Source organism: Magallana gigas, chromosome 2, assembly GCF_963853765.1.
Source record: "Magallana gigas chromosome 2, xbMagGiga1.1, whole genome shotgun sequence".
Lineage (NCBI taxonomy): Eukaryota > Metazoa > Mollusca > Bivalvia > Ostreida > Ostreidae > Magallana > Magallana gigas.
In genome coordinates this window covers 57,171,905-57,199,776 of record NC_088854.1, presented here as the reverse complement: position 1 = coordinate 57,199,776, position 27,872 = coordinate 57,171,905, and the positions used below count along the sequence as shown (strand labels likewise).

At 34.4% G+C, this 27,872-nt stretch overlaps 2 protein-coding genes and 1 long non-coding RNA gene across 6 annotated transcripts; 1 reads left to right on the top strand and 2 right to left on the bottom strand.

Annotated features, from left to right (window-relative positions):
* Nucleotides 1-249: 249 nt before the first annotated feature.
* Nucleotides 250-13,495, bottom strand: LOC105337558 (glutathione hydrolase 1 proenzyme). Of its 3 annotated transcripts, none has more exons than XM_066077414.1 (16): nt 13,394-13,495; nt 10,614-10,746; nt 8,994-9,096; nt 8,695-8,846; nt 8,316-8,439; nt 7,925-7,992; nt 7,725-7,798; nt 7,437-7,636; nt 7,172-7,262; nt 6,825-6,936; nt 6,765-6,774; nt 6,071-6,162; nt 4,149-4,310; nt 3,808-3,922; nt 2,828-3,065; nt 250-2,355 (listed from the first exon to the last, which is right to left on the bottom strand). In XM_066077414.1, the coding sequence occupies exons 1-16, from the start codon at nt 13,431-13,433 to the stop codon at nt 2,195-2,197; spliced, it is 1,875 nt and encodes a 624-aa protein (XP_065933486.1). In that variant the 5' UTR covers nt 13,434-13,495; the 3' UTR covers nt 250-2,194. The 3 variants fall into 3 exon arrangements, with proteins under 3 accessions (XP_065933486.1, XP_065933487.1, XP_065933485.1); XM_066077415.1 differs by lacking the exon at nt 6,765-6,774 and adding an exon at nt 6,665-6,674; XM_066077413.1 differs by lacking the exon at nt 6,765-6,774 and having other exon boundaries at nt 6,815-6,936.
* A 622-nt stretch (nt 13,496-14,117) lies between these two features.
* On the bottom strand, nt 14,118-14,871 carry LOC136273178 (uncharacterized). The gene is made up of 3 exons (XR_010711395.1): nt 14,671-14,871; nt 14,337-14,451; nt 14,118-14,235 (listed from the first exon to the last, which is right to left on the bottom strand). It is a non-coding gene; the product is annotated as an uncharacterized lncRNA (long non-coding RNA).
* Nucleotides 14,872-18,492: 3,621 nt separating this feature from the next.
* On the top strand, nt 18,493-27,794 carry LOC105337557 (protein Jade-1). Of its 2 annotated transcripts, none has more exons than XM_020071150.3 (16): nt 18,493-18,629; nt 19,288-19,357; nt 19,521-19,580; nt 20,008-20,051; nt 20,233-20,390; nt 21,190-21,231; nt 22,057-22,276; nt 22,929-23,018; nt 23,581-23,643; nt 23,748-23,866; nt 24,107-24,212; nt 24,329-24,505; nt 24,683-24,819; nt 24,927-25,047; nt 25,259-25,384; nt 25,616-27,794. In XM_020071150.3, the coding sequence occupies exons 2-16, from the start codon at nt 19,312-19,314 to the stop codon at nt 27,068-27,070; spliced, it is 2,964 nt and encodes a 987-aa protein (XP_019926709.2). In that variant the 5' UTR covers nt 18,493-18,629; nt 19,288-19,311; the 3' UTR covers nt 27,071-27,794. The 2 variants fall into 2 exon arrangements, with proteins under 2 accessions (XP_019926709.2, XP_065933483.1); XM_066077411.1 differs by having other exon boundaries at nt 19,521-19,589.
* The last annotated feature ends 78 nt before the right edge of the window (nt 27,795-27,872 follow it).

The following is a 27,872-nucleotide window of genomic DNA, read 5'->3' as shown; positions in this document are numbered from 1 at the left end:
ATACTGTACAGAATGAGGAGACTAGCTTCCTGTCCTGTAATTATTGGTTATATCACAAAAATACATCTATAAAAGAAATTTAAGCTTTATTTTGCCTGCATTTATAGAAGAAATTGTTTTATAAATAACAATTAGGCTAGAAATTACTGAGAAGAGAGAGAGAGGAGAGGGAGATGGATGTAAGATCAGTTTCCTTTGTCAAATTGTTTTTCATTCATTTAAGGGACACAATAAAATGCAACACAGTCACAATTTTATATTAACATTTATTGCTTACATGTATATATAAATCATAACAAATTTCAATTCCTTTGTTAATAAATAAAATAATATCTGGTCCACAGATCCTTCATCACAATGCAGAAAAAGGGGAATAACTCTAGGAGCAAATATGTCCAAAAAATGATATGCAAGACATGAAACAAACCACAAAAGAAAGACATGTATAATGAAAAAAATTGCAGCATAAAATCATGACAATAAAGATATATAATGAAAGAACAAGATTCCCAATGGTACAACAATAAAGAGAAAATACCCCATGTATATGATTCAGAGCACAGCCTCACTAACATTAATTCAATTCATTGCAGAATGTTGGAATCTGAACAGGAATGTAGGCATAATATGTCACACTAATTCTATTAAATTTGAATAAATATATCTATGTAAAAGCCCACTAATACACATATGGAATATCAAAATATTGTATAAAGATAACTGGTGCTACTCTGAAATTGTTACCGGTACTTGTTTGTCTATAGTCTATCCCAAGATATTTGGGCCACACATTTTCTTAAATTGTTCTACATTTATCAATACCTCTGGATTCAAACAATGTTCATTCAACCGTATGAAAAAATCTGAAGATTTCCCCTTTGAAACGTACTCTCTAGCTTGTCAGGTTTCAATACATGGCTATAAATAAAAAGTCTATTTCCATTGCAAGAGACTGAAAGTACCCAGATGATAACATTGATAAATCGTGTGAGGTATTCCGGGTGACTTCCAAATGGAAAAAAAGATGTAAACATTCCCCATTATAAATCTCCGTAAGAAATCTTTTTTCCTTCCTATGAATTTTTTCGTGTGAAAAATGATAATAAGTCAATGAAGATATCATGGAAATTTTCCCTTTCATCAATTTCAATTCACAGGTGTGTGTATTTTTATCAAAAAACGTCAAAATGTGGTGCATTAATATCTTGGGACAGACTATAGAAAACAATGGAGAAAGCGAAATAAACAATATACATCTGTAAACAAATAGAACTACACAACCTGTAACTGCATTCACAAAGAACATAAAAATGAGAATTCCAGATCAGTACCATAATCTCAAAGGTTTAGCTACAGGTATTAACAAAACAAACCACTAGATAAGTTTATTGTTGAAGTATTGTTGAACACATTGCACAAAATGTAAAATGATTACAATCAGCTAAGAGATATAAATTAGATATAAATAGATAGAAATAAATTTCTTAAAATTTTTAAATAGATATAAATTTTTAAGCTGTTATTATGTATAGACAAATTTCTTACATTTTTGATATCAGTAATATTTGAACTTTTCCTATATTTTTAAACATAATTCTTCTTCTTTAGAAGATCAATATAGTCTAAAAATGGCCACGATCATCCTGCCCTCTCAAAACAAAATAGTGAACAATTGTACATAACAGTTAAGGTGGTATGGGACACCAGTCGATATGAATGTGGATAAAAAAAAACCACAATAATGAAGATACTATCACTGTTTCAGAATTTTCAAATTTCACTATATTTGACCAAAATTAAGTTTTTAAAAATTTGGAAAGGTGGAAAAATCATAAAAGCCCAAGCAGGATTCGAACTCATGACTAACAGATTCATAGTTAACACTCTAACCCATTGCACTACGCTGTTAGGTAACAGTTTTGTGAAAGAAAAGATTTATAAAATAATATTTGATTTTATTGTTTATTCTGATCGGAAATTCGTCACAATATGGAGATGTCCCATACCACCTTAAGTTGAGCATACGTAACACAACAACACCTGTACTACAGTCATACTGACTTTCTCTAGCTATCACACAGTTCCACCTTCATTGTTTTTCTTAACATAGAGACAGACAAGGAGACATAAATACACGTACCAACTATACCACAATTTAAGTACTATTCCACCCTCAGTTAGTACTATACGACCATCAGAACTGGGCCGCCCTGCCCCCATCTCTCTTGTCAGAGTAAGCCTCCACATTGTCCTTCACTTTCTTCACACCCTGTACATAGTTTATGGGAGCTGTAGATTTGACAAGCTTATGTCCCCTGGCCTGTAAACTATCCACAACTTCTTTGCTGAATTTTTCTGTGACAGGAATATATAAATTTAAAACTCAAATGTATGAACCAATGATTAAAGATATGACATACACATACTTTAGATATATATTTCAATGATAAATCAAGTCAAATCTTTCTTTGTCTTTTGAAAATTGAAATACTCGTAAATTATAAATGAAAAATGATTGTTAGCCTTAATTCCTTGATCAACTGCATGCAAATAATCTTATGGATGTACCGTACAAGTTGAAATAAATCAGCTGATACCAATGATTTCAAATACTGTTGTATTTTAATGACTAAAGTATGTTTATTATCAAATGTTTCTGGTATTCCATGTCCTTTTAGAATATAAACTTATGAATTAGTACATCCATATCTGTATAGATGAAGTAATCAATCCACAAAAATGCATATAAAATTTTATCATATATGTAGACTGCATGTTTTAGTTTCTGACATAACAATGACTTTGGACAGACACATTATCCACTGACCTTCGTAGACGACCTTCTCTGGAGAGAGGCTGACCCTGACCCGCGGAGCTTGAACAGCCACTGTGAGGTTCATGTTGTAGGAGAGAACATTGAGAGCGGTCTGAACCACTGCTGCTGGAATGGACTCCCCGCCTGTGGCTCCGAGATTCAGTCGCCGCGCACACGACACCTTGGTGTTAACAACAATGGAGGGAGCCATGCTGCACAGAGGGCGTTTCCCTGGAGCGATGTAGTTCAGCTAGGGGTGGGGTAAAACAAATGGAATTATTAATCGTAGACATAGCAATGTAGCTCAGCTAGGGGTGGGGTAAAACAAATGGGATTAACAATCAATGACATAGCAATGTAGTTCAGCTAGGGGTGGGGTAAAACAAATGGGATTAACAATCAATGACATAGCAATGTAGGTCAGCTAGGGGTTGGGTAAAACAAAAAGGATTAACAATCAATGACAGAAATTTTTGTTACGGACGGACAGACAGACGGACAGACAGACGGACGGACAGACAGACACACAAGGGTAAAACAGTATACCCCCTCTCCTTCGGAGCGGGGGTATAATAAATGCCCGGCATAAGAAGTAAAGAACTGCAATATATAGGATGGGGTAAAACAAATGGGATTAACAATCAATGACATAGCAATGTAGTTCAGCTACGGGTGGGGTAAACAAAGACAGTTATCAATGACATAAGGTGACACTTGTATTAAATCATTATGTACATGCTTTAATTAAATTCAATTTTAGAAACTGATTACAGCAAAGCTCTGACTGCTTTTTGCTATAAAATGGATGCTCTTACAGATTTAATCTTTGTGAATTTGATATAGGAAATGTAGACATGAGTTGTAAAAAGTATACAAGAAATAATATTAGATGTCGTTGTTATCTTTTGCTTCTTTATTTTATCAGTATGACTGATAAAAGAACTCAGAATAAATTTCATCCTGGTATGGAGAGAGAATTGAGTGGTTCTTACCTGGGTACTCAAGGTGCCACCTGATGAGTCGGGCACCTGGAAGTTTGCCAGCTGGTTATTCAGAATGATCCCTGACTTTGTCATTACTCCAGACCCAAACCAGGAATTCAGAGACCTTCAAAAATCAAAGATGGCTTTAAATCCATAGTCACAAATATCAAACTATAACTATTTTGGAATGGAAAGGCAAAATATTTATCCACAAATAAAAACCAGTTATATGGGTAACCATCAAATTTTCATTTGAAAGAGAGAATCATCTGAACCCATGAATGATCAATACCAGTAAATGTGGTTTACATATTCACCTAATCTTTCACCATTTGAGCAGTATAACTTACGAGGTTACAGAGACCATGAGTTCCTGGGCGTCCACAACAGAGATGTGGCTGGCTCCACCCTCAGCAGCACCAGACAAGGTCACTCCAAGGCCACCATAGAAACCTGGGTCAGGGTGAGTCATGTTGGTCGTCTGGTTTCTATGTTTGGCAGCCACTGTTTTACTGAAAAACAAGAGGCCAATTGGCCTTAACGGTCACCTGAGTAGCATATATCCCATACACAAACTTGTCATTGAGTCTCATATATGTATCTAATTAATTAGATTTCATACTGGAGTAGAAAAATTATGAATTTGTTATGACGGCCACATTTCAAAAAGAACTGTGAAACCTATAATTTTGGTGAAAAACTAAAAGATCTGGTCTACAAAATCATGAATTCAGTTTTCCTTTCAGGTGTGTGGGAGTAAAGAAGATAATTTTTTAAAGTCATATGTATTAACATCTATACATCCATTTTGGCCCTGCCCTAGAGTCAAAACCCATACCCCAGGGGACATGAAAATTAAAATTTCAGTAGAGGACTTCCTGGTAAACATAATTATTAGTCAGTTTTTTTTTTACAGATGTGTGAGAATAGAGAAGAAGATTTTTAAAAATTATATGAATTAACACTATATTGCCATATTGCCCCGCCCCCTCATGTCCTGAACCCCTGACCCAGGGGCCATGAATTTCACAATTTAGGTAAAGGAGATTGTGGATATCAAAACCATGTATTCAGTTTTTTGCCCACATGTGTGGGAGTAGAGAAGAAGATATTTTAAGATTTAAAACATTTTTACTATATGGCCATATTGGCCCCACCCTAGAGCCTGAACCCCTAACAAAGGGGTCATGAATTTCACAATTTTGGTAGAGGGCCTCATGGACATCATAACCATGCATTTAGTTTTTAACGAATATATGTGGGAGTAGAGAAGAAGATTTTCTAAGATTTAATACATTTTTACTATTTGGCCATATTAGCCCCACACTAGAGCCTGAACCCCTGACCCAGGGGTCATGAATTCACAATTTTGATAGAGGGCCTCATGGACATCATAATCATGCATTTAGTTTTTAACAAATATATATGAGAGTAGAGAAGATTTTCTAAGATTTAATACATTTTTACTATTTGGCCATATTAGCCCCACACTAGAGCCTGAACCCCTGACCTAGGGGTCATGAATTTCACAATTAAGGTAGAGGGCTTCATGGAAATCATAACAATGCATTCAGTTTTTAACAAATATATATGGGAGTAGAGAAGAAGATTTTCTAAGATCTAATACATTTTTACTACTTGGCCATATTGGCCCCAACCTAGAGCCAGAACCCCTGACCCAGGAGTCATGAATTTCACAATTTAGGTAGAGGGCTTCATGGACATCATAATCATGCATTTAGTTTTTAAAAAATATATATGGTAGTAGAGAAAAAGATTTTCTAAGATTTAATAAATTTTTACTATTATGGCCATATTGGCCCCACCCTAGAGCCAGAACCCCTGACCCAGGGGCCATAAATTTCACAATTTTGGTAGAGGGCCTCATGGACATCATAACCATGCAACCATTTTTTTCCTCACATGCGTGGGAGTAGAGAAGAAGATTTTTGAAAATTTGGCTTTTTTTGCATATTTGGCCCCACCCGTGGCACCCCAGGGGTGGTAGAGCCATAAATTTCACAATTTAGATTTTTCTCACCATAGAGATGCTTCACACCAAAAATGGTAAAGATTGAGCTGGTAGTTTCCAAGAAGAAGTTAAAAATATAAAATTGTTAACGCACAACTACGGACGAAGACCAATTGCAATAGGTCACCTGAGTCACTCAGGTGACCTAAAAATTTAAAACACCAATTATTTATTTATAACCTTTTATGGTTGTAAGTAGTTACAGTGACCTTCAAATTACATTACTATGGTAGTACTTACTCTAGCATGGTCTGAGTGACATTTTTCACCTTCTCCTTATTGAAGTCTGGATCTCCTAACAGTTGCTGCTGTGCACTGGCAAACTTAAAAGCCTGCAATACAATAAAGTCATTTCAAAATACAAATAATGTAATATGTATAACACAAAAAATGGCAGTATTAATAACATGCTCTAAAAGCTTTAGCACATGTAACTAAAACAACTTTGACAGGTTCAGTTTGGGGGTCTTCTTCTGTGACTTACAAACACTATTCAATGAACTTTCTCTGGGATGTTCTGGTTTATTGATTTACCTCAATCATCCTGTGAACTGTCTCAGGGTTGTTCTGGGTCAGTGACCTACTTGTATCATCCTATGAACTGTCTCAGGGTTGTTCTGGATCAGTGACCTACTTGTATCATCCTATGAACTGCCTCAGGGTTGTTCTGGGTCAGTGATTTACCTCAACCATCCTGTGAACTGTCTCAGGGTTGTTCTGGGTCAGTGACCTACTTGTATCATCCTATGAACTGTCTCAGGGTTGTTCTGGGTCAGTGATTTACCTCAATCATCCTGTGAACTGTTTTGGGGTTGTTCTGGGTCAGTGACTTACCTCTAACATCCTGTGAACTGTCTCGGGGTTGTTCTAGGTTAACGATTTACCTCAATCATCCTGTGAACTGTCTTGGGGTTGTTCTGGGTCAGTGACTTACCTCTAACATCCTGTGAACTGTCTCGGGGTTGTTCTGCGACAGTGACTTACCTCTAACAACCTGTGAACTGTCTCGGGGTTGTTCTGGGTTAGTGAGTAACCTTCAAGCATATTGAGAGCAGACAGGACAGAGGGGCCGGCCGCAGGAGCCGGTACTGTCATCACAGTAGTCTCTGTAATAGAACACAAATGTACAATACAATATTATCCCAAATGTTTGTACATGTAATAGAATAGAATACTGTATTTCTTCAATTGTTAGTGAGATATGAATACTGTATCACTGAAAATGTCTTTATAAGGTGAATAATTCATCACTTTAAATGTTTATAATAGATGGATAGTGAATTGCTTCAAATATGTGTAATAGATCAAATATAGCCTATCAGTCAATGTACCAGATCATACCATGATATGTGGTCTGGACAACATCCCTGTACTTGACTTCATACTGTTTAAGGTCGGCCGCTGTCATCCATTGGGTGACCCCAGATATAAGCTGTAAAGAATTGAAGAATTGGAATCAACAGCTATTGATAAAAGGTAATATCAGCTAAAGAAATAAAATCAACAGTCATTGATAAACAGTGAAATTAGCTGTAGAATAAAAGCAACAGTGATATCCAATGAAGATATAGAATCTCATTCAAAGCACAGTTTTGTAGATACTTACTACATCTGTGATTTCACTGGTGTATTTTCCATTGTATAGAGCCAAGGAACCCTTTTCTGAAATCTCTTGTAAGATATCAGCCAAATCAGTGCGAATAATTTTCATCCCGAGCTTCACAAAACTGCCGTCTTTCACAAAGTATTTCTGAAGATGAGGACTAAGATCACTGGTCTTCAGTTTCCCACTTTTAAACAGATCATCTAAATGCCAAAGAAATCTACTTAATACTAAATTCCCAGTAAAACTCTGTTCCACAGAAATCAAATATGCAATTTCACTCCGACTTACCCATAGACTTTGTGACACTGAATCCTCCTCGAGCCAGTGAAGTAACTGGGTCAACTAAAGAGCTCCATGGCAACCTTAAAAACATCAGTGTGCCTTTACACTTCATACACAAATTCAATTGATAACTACCCCGGTAGGAACAAAACTGTTGTATCTCTTAGAAAAAAAACTGAGCTGGTTACTGACAGAACTTGACTTACTTTCCATACTTTTGATGAGCAGCTTCCAAACCTTTTAACTCTCCTGGTATGCCAACAGAAAGTACCCCCTGTAAAAGAGGATTCATTTTAGATACGCATGTAGGGCTTTACAAAATTTTTAATGAGAAAGTGATTTCATCCAACAAGTTGTTTGTTTTCTATCTATACACATTAGAATGATAACCAGACATAAAATCATTGTAAAATCATTATATAGTGATATAAAGGCAAAAGTGTGATAAATGTGCTTCTGAGATGTAATTCTCCACATGATAGATTTCATTCAAAATTTAATATCTGTCCGTTTCTTAATTTGTTTCCATGACAAAACACTAACTGACTTCTAAGTTTCACTAAATATTAGATGAACAAAGATTTGCTCACTGCTTACCTTTTCAAGCAAAGTTCTGTCTCCTTTGAAGAAATCTGGGTCAGCTGCAGAGGTTGCCGTCTCCATAAAATCTATAACTTCACTTTTCTTTGTCTTGTGATCATGAACCAGCATAATCCCACCTCTAACAATAAAAATATTTAAATGGCTTACCTATGTTCCAATTTCATGTCTTCTCTTATTCTAAACTATGTTCTTGGATGCATATATCTTTATAATAAAGTTTTTCCCTCATGAAGTTACACATATTTTATCAAACTATGTATACGTATATGTAATAATAAAAATAGAGTTCATTGGTGCAACTCCTTGAAGGAAAGTGAGGTAACAAACTCTATGTACTGCCTAATTGACAAAATACAAAAACAAATATGCCTACCCCCCAATTCCAGACTTGTGGGGGTTGACCAGCCCTGTACAGAGAAGTGTTGTAACCGTGGCATCAACTGCATTTCCTCCTCTCTCTAGCACAGACAGCCCAAGATCAGAACAGACCCCGACATCTGACGCTACAGCTCCTGATGCACCAACCTACATAATCAATGCATCTATATCCCAGTTTCTTTGAAAAACACCATTTTTATCTTTGTAAAAACAGGTTATTAATCATGAACTTTTTGGAGTAAACATTTCATTCATTACAAAATGTAAGTAATCGAGACCCATCCATATCCATACCTGAGGTTTACCGAGGTAAATGAAGAGAACTAATGCCAGCGTAATCACAGCAGCAAAAATCACGGAGGATCCAATGATGATTTTGAGTCCACGAGAATGAGCACTACAATGTGAAACCATATGAAGACTACAGTACAGTTCTAAACTAGTCGGTACCTGTGTTTTCTTGACATCGTGCATTGATATTTTTACATGGACATTAAAAGTATTACCAGGATAAATATAAAATGAATACATTAATGGTATCAATTGCAACTGTCACTTTCATTTTTTACTTTAATACTTAAGAATTACTGCATAATTAAGGTAAAACCGTACAAAGAGACAATAATAATATTCTATCATATTAAATCATTTACATACTTAAATTTACTCTCTACTAGCAGAATTGACAGATCCAGCTGTCTGTGTGGGATAACACTAACAAATTCATGAAGCTACTGTTTTGACAGTCTAATTAAAATCAGTTCTTATTCTTATGGTTTTGACATCAGGGTCAATTTGGGGTAATTTCCAGTTATTGGCAGAAAAAGAAAATTAAATGTCTTTTTCAACAACAAACTTCTTTTTTATCTTACAAATGTCTCTTATTACTGAAGAGAATAGAATAAGTGTCTTCTTGCTGTGAATTTCTTGTGGTGTACCAGCAATTATGGTATCTACATGTATACTCATACAAATATGTGATCTTAAGGTGTCCGGTCAAGTCGTACACAGACCAACTCGTATACAGGTCAACTCGTATACAAAATTTCCGCATAAAAAAACCCGAAAGTCAACTCGTATACAAAAAAAATTCCGTTACAAAATCGAAAGTCAACTCGTATACAAAAATTCCCGTATATTTAACCGAAAGTCAACTCATATGTACAAAGAATCACCATAATTTTAATGTCAACTCGTATACAAAAAGTTAGAAACAAAACGTAAAAGTAATTTAAAAGTAACTTTAAAACACTTGGTTTCTTGTAATCAAATTTCTTTATATAATTATTGCTTCCGTAATTCAGCGTAAAAAGGACATATAAGAATAAAATGGATGTTATCAACTATTACAAGGATTGCAAAATTCATACATGTATTCTCATTAAACTCGGTAACGATGTGAAATTACACCAAAACAAATTAACGATAATTAATTGTGTAAATCCAAACATTATTAGTTGGTAATTATTTCTACACATCAAAACAATAATTGTTAAAACAACAATTAAGCGCGGTGTTTCTTGCTTCTCCTAACGGATGACTTCTAAAAGGCTAATTAAGATACTCCTTATTATTTTGTTTGAAAAATTTTTTGTATACGAGTTGACTTTCGGTTAAGCATACCTATTTTATATGCGGATTTTTTGTATACGAGTTGACTTTTAGTTTTTTATGCGGAAAATTTTGTATACGAGTTGACCTGTATACGAGTTGGTCTGTGTACGACTTGACTGTAAATCGATCTTAATCCTATATTTTTGAAAAGCAACAACCTCTTCAATTGCTTTATTACTCTTCACAAAGTCAATCAAAGAAGCCTCCAAGCAATGACTGTCAAATCCTTGTTCCAAAAGGAGAAGTTAGCTGATTATAACCAGACTGCAAACAAAGCATCAAATGAATTATCATGCTTACATATCTTTCCCAGATGAGATAGATTTCTCTTTGTGCAGGGGTGATGTTTCTCCTTTCTTAAGGCCATCACTGAGAACATGGCCTCCCTTGCCAAGCACTGTTTTGTCTTTGGCTATTAATCTTGTAATGTCAGCTGAAAAATAAATAAGATCTTCCATAAATCTGCTAGTACATGTACATATTAGATAGGATTATAAACATTTTTAATAATTCATGGGTAAAATGAAAACAAACTTTACTGAGAATAAATCAGAGTAGCATTTACAACCCAGTCTCATTCAAAATCTGTCACAATTTTATAGCAGGTACATTTACAAAGACTTTCATATTTTTCAAACATCAAGCATATTATATAAAACTTTCAAAATTGTTCTGACTTATCAAACGTAAACCAAAATGTACTTCAATTTTTAAACTTCATTTTTTAGCCGGGCTCTGCTGAAAGCAGAGTCCTGGCTATAGGCAGGCAAATCACCAATGTTACTATAAATAGCACAAATAAACAAAAAACCAAACAGGGTCAAGGTAAAGCTTCCGCTATACCAAATAGTTACACAAAGAGCCACGTTTTGTCAAAAGTGTTGGCATTTTGTTTCTTTTTTTTAAATTTCGAATGAATTGTCTATCTTTTTTAGTTTTCTTATTAATAACGTGTTTTTAAAACATTACAATGCATTTTGGACACATAAAATGCGCATGAATTTCCATGAACTACTTTGCTGCGCGATGAAGAAACGGGGATTGAATATATAATGCTTGTTGCAAAATTCAAGGCAGCAACTTTTTAACTTCTACTAGGCAGACATATTTTTTGTTTATAGCTGCTTACAAAATTTGGTCGCTCTCTGATGCTTTGCCGACATTAAAAGAATGAGAGAGAGAGAGAGAGAGAGAGAGAGAGAGAGAGAGAGAGAGAGAGAGAGAGAGATATTTTCAGTCTTTAATACACAATATGCATAAAGACACACCAAAAGAGCCCGGCTTTCAGTACTTCAGTACTTTGATTTGTTAATGTAATTTAAGCACATGTGATGGATGTGTACTAGGTATATAGGTTCAGTACTGCCATGCTCCTACAAGCAATAGCACAGGCACCTGATGTTTTACATTAAATGTATACCTTTTACCTAATAATACACAAGGTAAACATCGACGCCATCTTGGATTTATTTAAATAAAGAAAGACAGTAGATGCTGATTCAGATTGAGGGGTGATTTTTATTAATGACAGATGTCATGCACCATTCTGGTTGAATCGATTGTAAGCTTAGGTGTTGAAGGACATATCAGAAGATGGAAATGATTGCAAAATAATTTTACTGATGAGTTTAACAAACAATCCAGCTGATGTAACAGTTTTGAATAAAACTAAATTGCGTACCTTCAGTATTATTAGGTAGAGGATATATTTTTTTTATCATGAGAAAAATATATAACTCGGTCAGTAGAGCATTGGTTTTTAAACTGAAGGGTCCTTGGTTCAAGCCTAATTGTGGTCACTCTTCCTCTACTATTACACTTATAATATCAGAGGCGTGATCAGCTGAACATGTCTCATGGTTGTCAAAAATGTGGTACAAAACAGATGAAGCGTGCCATTAGTATTTTTAAGTAACCTCCAGTAATTTACTAACAATTACTAAATATTTTTATGTTTGAACGGAGACCAATTCTTTGGGTGTAATTTAGGGGAAATTTAAAATTTAGAATTGGCAGGTATGACAAAAATATATCCTTATGTGCCAATATTTCGACAGTCTTAATGAATAGGTCTTCTTTACAGATAAAATGAGCAATGATTTTTAAATCTAAGACATTTATCATGAATATTAATCATAGCTTGCTGTGTTAACTTAAGCTGATTAACATTTTTACATTTCGTTATTTCAATATACAAAGTATATATTCATCTGCAAAATTACAGGTGCAGCCATTACTGGGTCCTAAATTCGACGATTGAACGAAATTGTCTTGTCGGTTAAATTTATCTTCACAAAATTACTTGTTTTTCACTAATGAATCTTTGGTCCTTGCAGACGATACTTTCATAGGGTTCTTCATAGTGTTTTTATTTTCATATTACGGTGATTTAAATTTAGAGTAATGGTGGATTAACAAATTTGTTGTTTTTGGTTAGAAAAAATTCATAAATTAATTTCTTACTTGTTTGATGTGCATTTTAATAAATACTGAGCTAGTTGATTGCTAGTTTATCATAGTATCGTATGCATACAAAATTGCTCTGTTCTTGTGAGAACGAAAGAGATATAAACAAATGTTTACACAGGATGTTTTATATATTATAAACAATTGGGGCCTGTGAGATTATCGAATAATTTTGTGAAATTTTTGGAAGGTGGTGTGAAGCAGTCAAGGATCACATGTACAGAAAATAATCTTAATTGATTGAAACTTTGATGTCGATAATGGGGGACGACTCCATTAAAAAAAAAATAACAGTAACAAACACATTTATTAAAACTACCCCAATTTATTATATCAGGCCGAACCGACGAAGGTCCGAAACTTGCGAGGGCCGAACATATCTAGGGCCGAACGTGGGGGGGGGGCGAAACGACTTGCTACCAAACAAAAGATGAAAACCGTCGAAATTTGGACCCTCTTGATTTTAGGAACTTCGACCGTAAGAAAAGTAAACGTGTCCGCGTCTAGTAATTCTAATTTGTAAAAGCACAATCCGAATCGATATAAATATTTACAAACATAAATTATAAATGCATTTTAACCGTATATCATAAAATCCCTATTGATTTAAATACCTTCATTTGTGTTTATTTGATCTTGTTTATCGTCTTCCATCCTCTGCACCGATTTTAGACGACTTCCGGTGTATAAATTACGTAGGTCTTTGTTAAGTCGAGTAGGAAGTTATTCGACATTTGCAGTCACAAAATTGTTCATTCATTCATTTCGTTAGTTATTTAATTTAAAAAAATAATAATATATTTTAATCATGTTTTAATTTGGTTTTGTACGATTAGCCTATTTTGTGCCCCAGGAATCCGTGGTTTTTAATTTTTCTTGCAATCACAACCAACGAAGTCAAATCTTGACTGGATAGATGATTTAAAAACCTTCTCTTTGCCAAAAATATATTTTTAATTTTTTGGAAAGGTATATATATACAGTATAAAAGCCACTGCAGGATTCGAATTCAAGACTTAAACATTTGTTTAAGATTCATAGTTAGCGCTCGAAGCCACTGCGCTTCGATCTTGCGTAACACTTTCGGGAAAGAAGAAGTTTATAAAATCATGCTAGATTTTATTGGGTTTTTGTTTTTTGCTTTTTTAATTGGAAGTACGTCTCAATATTGAGGTGTCCCATACCAACTTAATTTTTTCACACGAAGAAGAGCCCCTGCCCCCTCTTTGTTGCTACGTGCTAGTGATTTTCTGAAACTTATGTTGAATTTTCTCTCTGTCATCTTTTCTACTTTTATGTAATTTCGAAAGAAAAAAATATGATATACATAATTTATACCTTTGTCGCACTGTGTCGTCCAGATAGAAGGATTTTGCTCGTTACATTTAGTAACGGATCTTTTCACAAAAATTACATCGAGTAATCTCAAATCCATCGACCATGGTTTTGTCTTTTCCTTCATGAAAATTATTAAAACCAATTAGTTATTTTCCACATGGATAAAATAAACCCAGGAATATAGGAATATCGAACAGTATCAGTTAAATTCACACTTACCGGTATTTGATTGGAAATCTCCATTTCATCAAGCGAGACAAGTGAACAATTTTAAAAATGGAAAATAAGCTCTTGGTAGCCGTTCGAACTTTTGTCCAAAACAGGTTAATTTTCTCTGGCAAAGATTTTATATATTTTTAACATTTCTTTCAACATTTCAACATGCATGTGTACCTGCATTTTATATGATTCTATATGAACAATCTAATCAAAAAATAAATCGATTGTGACAGCTGAAAGCAATCTGTCGCCTAGAAGACCCATCAAATGCAGATATAAATATCTGACATCTATGCAATTTAACAAAGACAATACATGTATGTGAATTTATTACCTGTTTTATGAAAACTGTTTCTTATGGATGGACGGTCGGGTGAAGTGCAGGCACGGTGTGTTCTCCGAACGCCTACTCCTCAATTAAAAATAATAATTGGTCAAGGCAATTATGGGGCCCTCTAAGGGAACACAGGTAGACTTTACCTGTGTATATACTTTAGGACACAGGTAGACTTTACCTGTATATACTTTGGTTCACAGGTAGACGACATTGTCTTATTTTTAATTTAAAAAAATAAAAAGATGCAATAAATAGTGCTAATGGCTGCATGTACCTGAAATTATATTAAAAATACCATATTTTTTTAAAAACCTAAATGTTTCAGTGAAATAAAATAATCATTAAATATTATTTAAAAAAATAAAAATAAAATATCTTTCTTCATTTTTAAATTTACATCTTAACAAAATAAAACATTATATCTTAAGGTATAAATTAAAATCAGAGATTTTAAATGATGATTATCTAAATTATGACTGAGATAAAATTATGATAAAAAATCACTTTCTTCAACAAATTTGTCCTAGCTGTGAATAAATGAACGACATAAGCTTAAATATTTTTTAATAACAAAGTCATAAAACCATGTAATTGAACATCATTATGGTAAAAAAAAATCACTGATATTTTTTACATATTTGTTTTGAAATCAATTACTGTAAAGATGTTGAACTGAACTCATCCAAGCTGTAAATAGATAGATCTTCTGGAGGTGCACTACATCTGGGTGTTCCGCCAGTATCTCAACAGAGAACGACATCCCCACAGGTTTTGGACAACAGCAACACACCCATGCAGCGGACCACACTGAAGTTGTCGCCAAACAAATTATGACAGCCATCTCCATGAGATGTACAGATGAAGTTAGGCCCATCCCCTCCATTTTCAGCGAAGAACCCAACAAACTCCGAGACAACGAATGGGGCGACACCAGCAGAGAGCTCATCGAGAGGCTGCTTTCAACACCGCCAGGTCATCACTCTACAGAGCCCGCAGGAAACAGACACCACCACTTCCAAAGACTACAGCAGACATCAGACTGGAGGGGAAATGGACAGAGACAGAGACGGGACAACCATTCCTTCTACTAGATAACATCTTCCAGAACAACACGATACTTGCGTTTGCGACAACATACAACCTTCAAGACCTTGCTGCCTCCGAGACCTTCTTCTGCGATGGAACCTTCTACACCTGCCCCAGCCTCATCGACCTTATGACCTACGCAGATTCAGCATCGGAACTTCTTCATTGACATAGTGACATTGAACGTGAAAGGACATTAAGACAGATTCAGTGCCCATATTAGTATCTGTGTAAATATTGTTTATATATATTGGTATAAATTATACTTTTTAAAACTTTTTGTCATTTTAAATTGTTATTCATGTTTTAGACATCCATGTATTTATGAGTTTGTTTTAAAACAGTTCTTTGTGTCAAAATAAAAAGAAAATTGTATATAAAATGTTATGCAATTTTAAAACATTATTTTATTGAATTACATGTAGTGCTAATAAATTAAATAGATATATTAAAATTGATTCAATGTTTTCTTTTTATTTATGCAACAATTTAAATTATAAAGACATTAAAAATTTAACAAAAATGACAAACTGTTGTATTATTTTTCATTCAAGGAAACACAGGTAAAGTCTACCTGCGCCCCTTTAGAAGGCCCCATAATTGCCCAGTATAATTGAATAATGATAATTGGGCAGTAGGCGTTCGGAGAATCAGTCGCAGGCACATAGCGTGATCGTTTTTGAGAGTGCATATGGGAAGGGGCAGACAAGAGACAACCTTTTCATGCTCAAAACATGTGTATGTGTGTGGGGAAGGGGGGGGGGGTTGTACTAACCAATTTTTCAATTTACAATATCATTTTAAGCTCCCCCCAAAGTACGGGACAGCTCCTTCAAAATTCATTTTTTATGTGTAAATTTAATTGTGATATATGTCAGCTGTGAGAAAAAGGAGGGTCTAGATTTTAAAATGCGTACATCAATGTCATAAATAAAACTTGAAATAATGTATTTGTTCGAAAGATGTTCATATTGTTATATTTCAATTTCAATTTCTTTATTAACCAATTAAGGGCCCTCAAGGGGCAACATGAAGACTGTTGACATACAACATCCAATGAACATAAAACATTCAATAAACATATACAAGAGGGAAAGAGCTGGATGATTTAAAGAACTATGACAGACATGAACAATTAAATAGTATATATGTATATATATATGTATAATTATGTATGTTTCCATACATTCAATATAGTGTCTTCTATATATTTATGTTAAACACCATACATAAATATGTCAAGATACAAATGCACATACAAATTTGAAATAGTTTATCATATGATTGAAAAATAAAAAAACCAATATTTGAATAGGAAATACAAATTAAGGCAATGCCTTTTGTAAAAATTTACCAACAGAGTTTAATATATCTAATTCTTCACAGTTTAGAATCCAAAATAATTTTTGTTTATCTTCTAAACTAGTAAAATGTTTTGCTTTAGATGAAATTAAATCAAATAGTTCCTCTCTTTCTTTTGTAAATTTGCTGTATTGGATAAGAAAATGTTCTTCATCTTCAATTTTATTAAGTGTACAATTTTTGCATATTCTTTCTGTTCTAGGTGTGTTATTATATCTGCCCGATTCAATAAAAAGTCTATGCGCTGATATCCGCAGTCTACAGATTGGCTTTCTGTATTCAGGTCTTAATATAGTTAAATACTTTTCCAGTCTGAAGTTAGTTTTCAAAAATAAATAAGTAACAAGTTTGCCATCTTTAAGTGTTTCATTTGAGTACTGCCAATCCATCAAATATTTTTTAGTCTGAGATTGTTTTAAAGAAGTAACAAAGTCTTTTTTAGAATATGTCATAATGTTTTGAATGTTATATTTGTCCTTTATGCCAAATAATCTAGAATTATAGCCCGTTGAAATTCGTTCTTAAAAAATTACTTTTACACCAGAAAAGTATTAAATGTGCAAATGCAATATCTTGTTGCATGACAACAGGTAATATTGAAATGCACACAAAGGCTTAGACATAGAGCTTCAAGGGGGGTGCCCCCCCCCCCCCTAACACACACACACTTATTTTCGCATAAGACATTTTTTTTCTGAAATTAACATATAGAACTTGAAATTAAATTTCTAAGGACTCCCCCCCCCCCCCCACTTTTTGGTCCATTGAAAAAATAAAGGGTAAATGAAAGAAATAACTTTAAGAATAAAAGTTTAGGTACCCCACCACCCCACCCTACGGAGATTAGGATTTTTACGTTTGGCATTTTTTGGACTTGTTGATTTAGGATCCTACAATAACGATACTATTGTAGTCGCGAATCACCATGAACGGGCTCAGAATCCATGCTGTTATCAGGCACGTAGCATCCGGGGGGGGGGGGGGGGGGCACGTAGCATCAACTTTTTCTCGTAGCAACCAATTTTCTTAAATTTACATATAAAAAAATAAAAAAAATGAATTATCACGGAGTTCCCCCCCCCCCACCTTTTTATGAGTATGTAAAAAATTGTAGTTATATAGATATAATACGCCATCCCCTCCCCCCCCCCCCCCCCAACACACACACACACTAAAATGTTATTACTTCTAACAAAGACGTAATTTATGCCTCTGCTTCTATTTACACATATTCCACAAATGCTGATCTTTTTATGTCGTTGAGCTGACATATGATAAATTATTAGCTCTTGAAATATTTCGTCATGTTTGACCATAACGTGATATATTTCGAAATCGAGCGCGCCTCATCGCTTACAATTATCGCGAGACTTCATTGACCTACTTTTTCAAGTAATTCAGCCATGATAGAGCGCCAAAGATGTAGCAGTGGAAATGTCATCTCGTGGATTTGTTAAATAACAACACACTCTGAATTAATATACATTCAAAAGTAGGAGGGGATAAAGGTATTTTGAACTTTCATCATTTTCAATCAACAAGTCAATGGATTTGTGAAACCACTTCGTTATTATTGGATCTCAGCATTTTGTTTACTCGCCATTTTAGGTTATGGCGCTAAGTATTTGGTTCGCTGTTAAAGACGCAATACGATGAGCGTGTAATCGAATATTGCCATTTATTTACTTAAACATTTTTCAGTGAAACGTATCACCACATAACGCGTTTATTGATAAATTTATATCATTACCACGTCGTGCCGAATTTCCTCGATTTAAAACATTTCTAGTTCACATGGTACTGAATCATGCTAATTAGTTTAGTACTGATATGGCTTTAAAAGTAAGCACAGTAGTCGTTATTTGTTCTTTTAAAGCTAAAGTGCTAAATAAGATTTAGAAAAAAGTGCTGAAGATTACACTTATTTACAGCCCCCCCCCCCCACCTTAACAAAAATTAAAACAAAATAGAAAATGTATATTTGTCATGAATGTGTGTAGAACTGATAACAGAGATACACAGGTGGTTACAAGTTTAAGAGTTGAAAATAAATTGCCTTAAAATTTGATCTAATACTAGCATTGAAGCAATTTTTTTCTAGCTGCTTAATTATTAGATGTGAGATTGGCGTACTGTTTAAAATAACTATTTTTTTTTTAATTTCAGCTTCCTTCCTACCAGTTATCCACCATGCCTCCAAATAAAAGTAAGAGACCTTTCAGGGAGGAGGGAGAAGGTAAGTAGACTAAATAATGCTTAATTGGTGCTAAATATCTTACAACATTACTATTAATCTCTCATCGTTGGTTGTAATGGTTTCTTAAGTTTAATGCTTTCAATATTTTAGTTGCTTTATTTTTTTGTCAAAGTACTCTATGTATTCTTAATGAATTCCACAGAAATGGAAAGAAAGAATAAGCGACCAAGACAAGAACAAGAGGAAGAAGAAATGGACATTGGTAATAATGGTGTGGTGTTTAAAATATTTACTGATTAAATTAAGGAAATTGATATGTGATCAAAATATTTGGTTCAAAGGAATTTGATGAGATTTGGACCATTTTCTGAACAGGTTAAGAAAGGTTCTTTGTTTTTTGTTTGAAATCAACTAAGCATTGCTCTAATTTAATCAGATATTTAGACATTGTATTTATAATTTCTTTCATAAATAGTCCTTCAAAATAAATCAATAATTTGTAGTGATGTCATTCAAGTATATGAAAATTTGAGTTGTCTCTCTTTGTTGTAGAATTTCTCTTTGTATATATCATTTTTTTAAAGTTCAAATGTCATGTGCATCAATGATATATTTACTTTGTATCATAATGCCTTTTCTGATTGACCAAATTCTGTTGAACTGATTTGTTGTTCAAATTATTATTAAAGGTGGATTGAGAAGTCCTTCATCCTCCCATAACAAACCAGCAGAGGTAAGCTTGTAGTCCGCAATTCATTCTCTGATAATCACAAGTCATTGTAACAATTGAGGTTTTTGTTACCCAGCTGATATGCAAGAATAAGTGCCACAAAAGTTGGCATTAAATTTTGTTTGTTGAAATCGTCACCAGTTATATACAAAATATTGTAACCAGAGAAAATTTTGTTTTGCAGCTGTTCCGCAAGGATTTGATCAGTGCTATGAAGATGGCAGACACAGAACAACTGGATGCTGAGGACTACTTACTTATTGCAGACCCGTGGAGACAGGACTGGGAGAAAGGGGTCCAGGTCCCTGTCAATGAGGAGAGTACTAATGACCCAAACATCAAGTGAGTACTGCGAGGGGTACAAAGTAACAGAGTACAGTGAGGGGGTACAAAGTAACAGAGAGTTCGATGAAGGGGCACAAACTAACAAGACATTCTTCAAATTGAGTGTATTGGGCATTGTACTCCCTGCATCCTTCTTTGATAAGAGTCTGTACTGTGAAATTCATTTAATTCATAGTCATAAATACTTTCCTAAATCCGTAATTTATTATATTTGCATGAATATGAACAATTTTAGATGGTTATTTTAGTATGAACATGAACAAATGTAGATGGCAAATTATAAAGTTAAATGTTTTATTTTTATGATTTTTAGTCAAATTGAAACCTCTGATTCACTCATTGGATAGCAAAATTGATGGTTTGTACCAGTAGATAAAAATTGCATTAAAATGGATATAAATTTATATCAATTTGATATTTTTTCCAAAAAGAAACTTTAATAAATTTTAGAGAAAAGGTAATTTTTTCATTCTTTACTTCTTTGGGACAAAACTTATGTCACCTTATCCATTATTTTGTTCTGTTGGACTTCAATATAACCATGAATGTTTACAAGAAATTGTTAAAAATTTTGCTAAGGACCCAAAAATAGTTTGCTCTATCCATGCTTGATCAAAATGGAGTGTAATCCACTTAATTTTTTTTTGTAGAACAAGAGTTTTTCAAAACAGGAGTTACAGTTCTTTGATAAATATTATTTAACAATTTTTATATCCTTACTAGATTTTATATGTAGGAAAAAGTTGCTTTCTTGTTATAAATAGCTTATTAAATGGATATGAATATTGATTTTCAGAGAGGTCAAGCATAAAGACAGAGCTGGAGGAGACTTCAAAATGTAAGACATCTCTACCAACACATAGCTTACAGTACCGATCAGACCCAACTTAACACCAGAGTAAACCCCAACTAAACCACTGGTTTACTTTCTAGGTTTACTAATTTGTGTCTAGTTTGGGTTTACTCATGGTTTGCTATTGAGGTCCTCTTTAAACATTGAAATATAAAGCAGACCCGTCTTTTATATAATTATCTTACTGTCTGTAATACCCACCCCTTGTATATTCCAAATACTTATGTACTGTCTGCCTCAGGGGTCAACTTCTGATCAGGGTTTACTCTCTGGGTTGACTTGGGGGTTACTCTGGGTCTGCTCTAGTTAACACAGGGTTTAGTTGGGGTTTATTTTCTGTTAGGTTGGGTCTGATTGGTACTGTAGTACTGAATGCAAAGAAAAAAAAACTGTAACCAGGAATTTTTACCCACAGTGGGCATATTTTATGCAAACTGGTCTAATTTCCACACTTTTTAAGTCTGTTGTTACTGGTTTGTTTACAGTTTGTTTTGACTCACATTATGTACATAGTGTACATCTGATAGGTGTTTTATTCTGTCATGCAGACCGTTTTTAAACCAATCACAGATGGTCATGAAAGTAATAGCAATACTAAATATTTAACAAAGAAAATGATTTTTTAGCAACTTTGTAAATTCATTTTTTGGTTCCTTTTATTTATTTTTTTACCTGTTTTACAGTATATGTGTTAAAGGGTCATTATGATTCAGGAACATTCTTTGTGATACAGTTTTTATCAGCTTTTAGAAAGTTTGCATGTATGAATTTTTTTAAAGTGATAATATTGAGTTATTTCTGCATTTACAGTCCCAGGAAATATCTCCATGGATCAAAGGATGAAACCTTCCAACAAGGAATTCACGAGTTGACAGGCATGCAACAGTTGGCAGACCAGGTGATTCGATACGATCTAGACGACATAGACGTCTGCTGGTTAAACCTTGTCAATGACAAGAGAGAGGAGACGTCAGAGATTCTGATAGATGAGTGGGTGATGGAGCAAGTCATCGAAGCATTCGAGGCTCAGGTATCTAAAACTTATTAATCAGTTTGAAATTCTAGTTAATTGCTATCATGATGGTAAAATCACTAATTTCACTAATCACTATTCACTATATATAAATGTATATAAATCACTAATGGTAAAATATAGTAAAATACGCTTACCATAAAGTTTTGTTTAACACACACTCGTGTTTGATATGCACCCCCAAAGTTGGGAGTACTGCTGAAAAACAAAATCATTTGCAGATCTAAACGAAAACAACAGAAAAAAATATCATTTAATTGAATAATTATTGTCAAATTCTTTTATTGTTGTCAAATAAAAATTGTGAAGAAACGTATGTATGTCGTATTTTGTCATTATAAAGTCGTACAAATGATCGATCCAGAATCACGATCAGAAAAAATGGGGTTAAATTTTGTTGTTCCTATGCATAACACGCATCCCCCACTTTTGATCAAATTTTGGCTGAAAAAAGGTGTATGTTTTTCATGAGATATTGTGGTACATGAGATATATTAAAACTTTATCATTGAGAAGTTTTGACAGTAATTACTAACTTACTGATATTTTTGTATAGCATATAGGCCATTGAAAAATAGATGAATTGTGACAGAAAGAGATGTTAATGAAAAATTTTTAAACTTATGTACATATTTTGTATGTTATTCAGTGCCATGAAGTAATGCAGGTCAAGATGAAGACGGAGGAGGGTCTGGGGATTGAGTACGACGAGGACATTGTCTGTGCTGTCTGTGCCTCAGTGAGTACAAATACTGGTAAAGGGAGATAACTGTAGTGTTAATTGTTTGGGGTTTGATTTGTTAGTGAAATCCATTGTTTGAGGATGTCACCATTGCCATTCAGTTAAACTTCAATATCTTGAACACTGATATCTCAAATACAATGAATATTGATTTATAAGTCCCAGACACTTATTTTTTAAGTATTTTACCCTCAATATCTTGAATACAACGATATCTCGAAATTTTGAACGGTCCCATCTAGTTCAAGACATCAAAGTTTGACTATTTATAGTGTCTTCAAGGTGAAAATTTCTGAATTCCTTCAATAAGGAATTTTTGTCTTAAAGTTCTTCATTTGCTAAATTAATTTTGTTTTTAAGGTAGAAAAAAATAACAATTATTTGAATAATCTATGCACAGTAGTGAGACATAATGTGATATCATTAGCTAATATTGCTTTGAATAAATATATTTTTTTGTTAAGGATGTTAGGTGGAAAATGGTCAAATTTTGCTTGAGAGTTGTGCCTTATACTGGCTTCACATACTCTTGATAACAAGCTCTGCTTCTTTGTTTCAGCCTGAGAGTGAGGAGTGCAATGAAATGGTGTTCTGTGATGGCTGTGACATTTGTGTACATCAGGTAAATATATAGTAAATAATAACAATGCCTCATACTATAATTTTTCATTAACACATCTGCATCAAACAGTGGTATAAGATTTAATGTGATGCTTGGTTCTGTAGGCATGTTATGGTATTCAGAAGATTCCAGAGGGGAGTTGGCTTTGTAGAACGTGTGCGTTAGGAATTAAACCTACATGTATCCTCTGTCCCAAAACTGGGGGAGCCATGAAAAGCACCAGGTAATTCATAACAGAATTGCAGATAAAACAAGTACACAATCAAATATATTTCACAGACATGATACACTCTATTTTTTAACAATTATTTGAAATGATTTGAAGGAGGAATGATTTACAAAGTTCACTCTATGATGTATATTAAAGGAAGATTTGGTAGTTTATAAAATAGGCAATACAATATACTATTTCAGGCAATTGTTATATAGATCCTAGGCTTAATGAGTGATTTAATTTATGTAGGAGTGGTACAAAGTGGGCTCATGTGAACTGTGCCTTGTGGATTCCTGAGGTCAGCATTGGGTGTGTGGAGAAGATGGAGCCTATCACCAAGATATCTCAGATCCCAGTAAGGCCCAAGTCTGATTCCTAAACGATTATCATGAACTAGAACTAATCCCAGTAAAGTAAGCTAATGAAGTATCTGATGGCTATGGTGCTGACACACTTTGTTTTGTTTGACAGGCGAGCCGCTGGTCTCTGATCTGCTGTCTGTGTAAGGAGCGGTGTGGGGCCTGCATCCAGTGCTCTGTAAAGGCCTGTAAAACAGCCTTCCATGTCAGCTGTGCCTTCCAAAACAACATTGAGATGAAAACCATCCTCACAGATGACTTGGCAGATGATGGGGGAGTGAAGTTAAAGGTAGATTTCAAAAGTGGAGCTCAGAATTTTCTTTATATTATTTGTAATATTTTTTAAAATGTGTAATTTTAATTATTTAAACATGTATTTTAAGAGAATAGAATATTTAATTTCTTGTATCTGCAACACACTTAGTCAATTTGAATGTAAAACAATGGTTGATTGTTAATTCAATAGGCATACTGTCCAAGACACAGCAAGAAAGGAGAGAGAAGGGGCTCTGAGTCTGATGGGGATTCCCCAAGAAAAAGCATTGGTGGGTCCCCCAGGAAGGAGCTTTCTGATGAAGAAATTGCCAAAATGAGGGCTGAAAAGTAGGTTCCTTGCATATAGTTTTATCGTAGCAAGCTCAGTTTAAATTTTCTAGTGAAATTTCAATAAATTTATACCTGTATATGTAAAGTAGTAATATGCATTACAGAATGCAGCAGATGAATGAGGATTTCTACACCTTTGTCAATGTGGAAGAAATTGCGTCACGCTTAAACCTGGATGAAAGTGCTGTAGACACCATCTTTGTATACTGGAAATTAAAGAGAAAGGTAGTCAATTTTAATATATTTTGCATATACAATGTAGATATTTCGTAACAATTTTTAGTTGGTTACTTCTGTGTAAATGGCAAGTTAAAAATCTTTGCATCCATTATCAGAACAAAAACTTAATCTGTGCAATTAATACTAAAAACTTCACCTTAAGAAATTACTTGGGTAGTATCTGATATAAAAGTTAACCGATTCTTTGTCTGGACAGGCTCAGTTTGACATGCCTCTGTTGACTCCAAAGAAAGAGGAGGAAGATTTACTGGAGAAGCAGCAAGAGGACTCGCTACTGGCCCGGATGAAGATGTTTGTTCAGCTCCGTCAAGATCTAGAAAGGGTAAAAACTACTTGCCCTACTTATTATTATATATGTTACTTGTTGAGTAACTCTGAAAAATATTACTTTCTTTATTTGATCATTTAATCTTTCATGTTTAACATGCTGGAAACTTTTGAAGATAAAGATAGCATCTTGAAAGATTTTCAATGTTACTATTTATAATAATATGTTAAAATGTAAAAGCCATATAGGTTTTGTTTTAAGCTGTAGTTTATATTTCCTTTAAAGGTGCGGAACCTCTGCTATATGGTGAGCAAGAGGGAGAAGATGAAGAAACAATTCTACAAGGACCGTGAAGCTGTCTTCATGGCCATGAACAACGTTTTGACAAACAGCAGATTTAATCTTGGCCAGAGAGAAGTGAACAAAATTGTAGAAATGTACCATTTTGATAGCATTTATGACTCAAAAGTTTATGACACTGTTAGAATTCCTGTTGAAGAAGATGAGGAAGAACCAATGGAAGAGGAGGAAGAAGAGGAAGATGATTGTCCGAGTGTATCTAGTCATCTAGTTCCTGCAGAAATTAAGCAGGAAACCCCAATGGACGAAGAAGAAATTAAAACAAGGGAACAAAATAAAACATCCCCAGGAAAGTCAAGGAAATTCTCATCCAAGAAGAGGAGAATCATGCGCAAGAAAACTGGGAGAGGAAGTGAAGGATACAAAGAGTTGTCGGATGATGGGGACACAGAATTGACGGATGTCGAGTCCCTGTGTAGTGAACCAAGACTGACTACTGAGCCAAGGTCACTCAGATCTCAGAAATCTCCAGGCAGCTCGCTGTGTGGGGATGAGGAGCCAGTAACTCAACGTAGTAGGAGACTGACGTCAGAAAGGACCAAGCCAAAGGAGTATGTGGAGGATGTGAAACCTCCAGTGGAAATCAGGCAGAGGGCCAAAAGAGAGTCATTCACAAAGGCAGAGAGGGAGCTACGAAGGGTGTCAAAACAGGACTCCAATGAGGAATTCAGTGTTCCAGATCTAGTGAATAGTGCAAAGGCTAATGTTGTGTCTGAAAAAGTGAAAGCAGAAGTGAACAAATATCTACAAAATTCTAAACTTGTTATACCTGACAAAATAAAACACAGGCTTCATAGAGGCCTGATCAAGAACAGGACGCAGATTGACAATATTGCGAGCGGCTATGTTCAAACATCCTTTGAAACTTTTCTGCATTCAAGATTAGGGAAGAGATCTGCCCCCAACTCACCCAACACTAGATCACCCACCCCCAAATCACCTGTCTCACGAGTCCTCAATGAAATCTCACCCAGTCGGTCCAGGCACGGGTCCAGCAATAGCAATTATCGATCTCAATCCAGTTCCCCCAAAAGGACGAAAAGCATATCTGAAGGAATAATTAATTCTGTAGAAAAAAATCTAGTGGATGGTTTACCCAGAGAAACAAGAAGTGTACGCAGGCGTATAGATAATGTCTTTGATGTTTTTCAGTTGGATTTCAGTAGAAAAGGCAGTGGGGAGAACTCGTCCGATAGCTCCGTTAGAAGTGTACGACAGCTCCGATCCATGTCACCCGCGTCTGTCAACAGTGAGCTAATAGACGTAGAAAACTTGTATGAATCTGATAATACTCTGAGGCGAGTTACAAGGAGTCATGGCTTGGACTCGGCAGAAAATTCCCGGGACTCGTTCACAAGTTCTCGCAGTGGTATATCATAGAATGGCTTGCAATGCCTTGGTCATTATTTTTGTTAGGGATATAAAAAAAAATTTGGTGTCATTCAGTTTGGGTTGTTTTTTTTCTTTCATTTTCTTGATAAATTATTCAGTATTAATTAAAATTACTGCAAGAGTATAGTTTTTTGAAGGAAAAAAAAGGAAGACAAAAGCTGATATCTATACTTATTTATTAAGGAAATTTAAAAGTTTTACCCAAAATTTTACAGCCTTTTTATGGCATGTTGAAGATTTTATCTATATTTATTAAATTTGTTTTATTTCAATAAAATGGCTGTATTCTGTGCTTATGTATGGCTGTTGTAAATTCTGTTGATTGAAATTTTTAAAAGCTTTTTGACTACCGTATGTTTTGAATCTTGGATTACTCAAGCTCATGACATTTAAAATGAGTGTCGGTTTTGTAAAACAGCAGTTTGTTTAAAAGGGGGATTAGATAAAGAATTTATCACAATAGGAAGCTATGTACCAGAAAGTTTCTGTTTTAAGAGCCTTTTACATGTTATCATGTACATTGAAATTGGGCATCCGTCAAGATCTGTGATTGACCTGTGTTCTCAGTGAAGCATGTCTCTTTATTGTGATTATGTAGAGTTTTAACTGTGTTCAGTACAATTAAATTTGTATTGTGTATGAAAATTATGTGTATTCTTAAAAATTCCAAAATAACAGAGAAAAAAATAATAAAATGTGCCAAATCTGTAAATGTGTTTATTACTTTACGGAAGTGGATTTCCAGTTAGTGTGATGTAAACGGTTTTTGGGAGCAGGTGAAGTTGATATT

Bases quoted from the DNA above. Each gene is read 5' to 3' on its own strand.
- LOC105337558 (XM_066077413.1), bottom strand. From the start codon at position 13,433: ATGGAAGACGATAAACAAGATCAAATAAACACAAATGAAG. The intron at 7,637-7,724 runs GTAAGTCGGAGT...TTTGGCATTTAG, and splicing joins CAGTGTCACAAAGTCTATGG to ATGATCTGTTTAAAAGTGGG. The intron at 4,311-6,070 runs GTAAGTACTACC...CTTGTTTTTCAG, and splicing joins GTCACTCAGACCATGCTAGA to TAAAACAGTGGCTGCCAAAC.
- LOC105337557 (XM_066077411.1), top strand. From the start codon at position 19,312: ATGCCTCCAAATAAAAGTAAGAGACCTTTCAGGGAGGAGGGAGAAG. The intron at 19,358-19,520 runs GTAAGTAGACTA...TGAATTCCACAG, and splicing joins TTTCAGGGAGGAGGGAGAAG to AAATGGAAAGAAAGAATAAG. The intron at 20,052-20,232 runs GTAAGCTTGTAG...TTTGTTTTGCAG, and splicing joins CCCATAACAAACCAGCAGAG to CTGTTCCGCAAGGATTTGAT.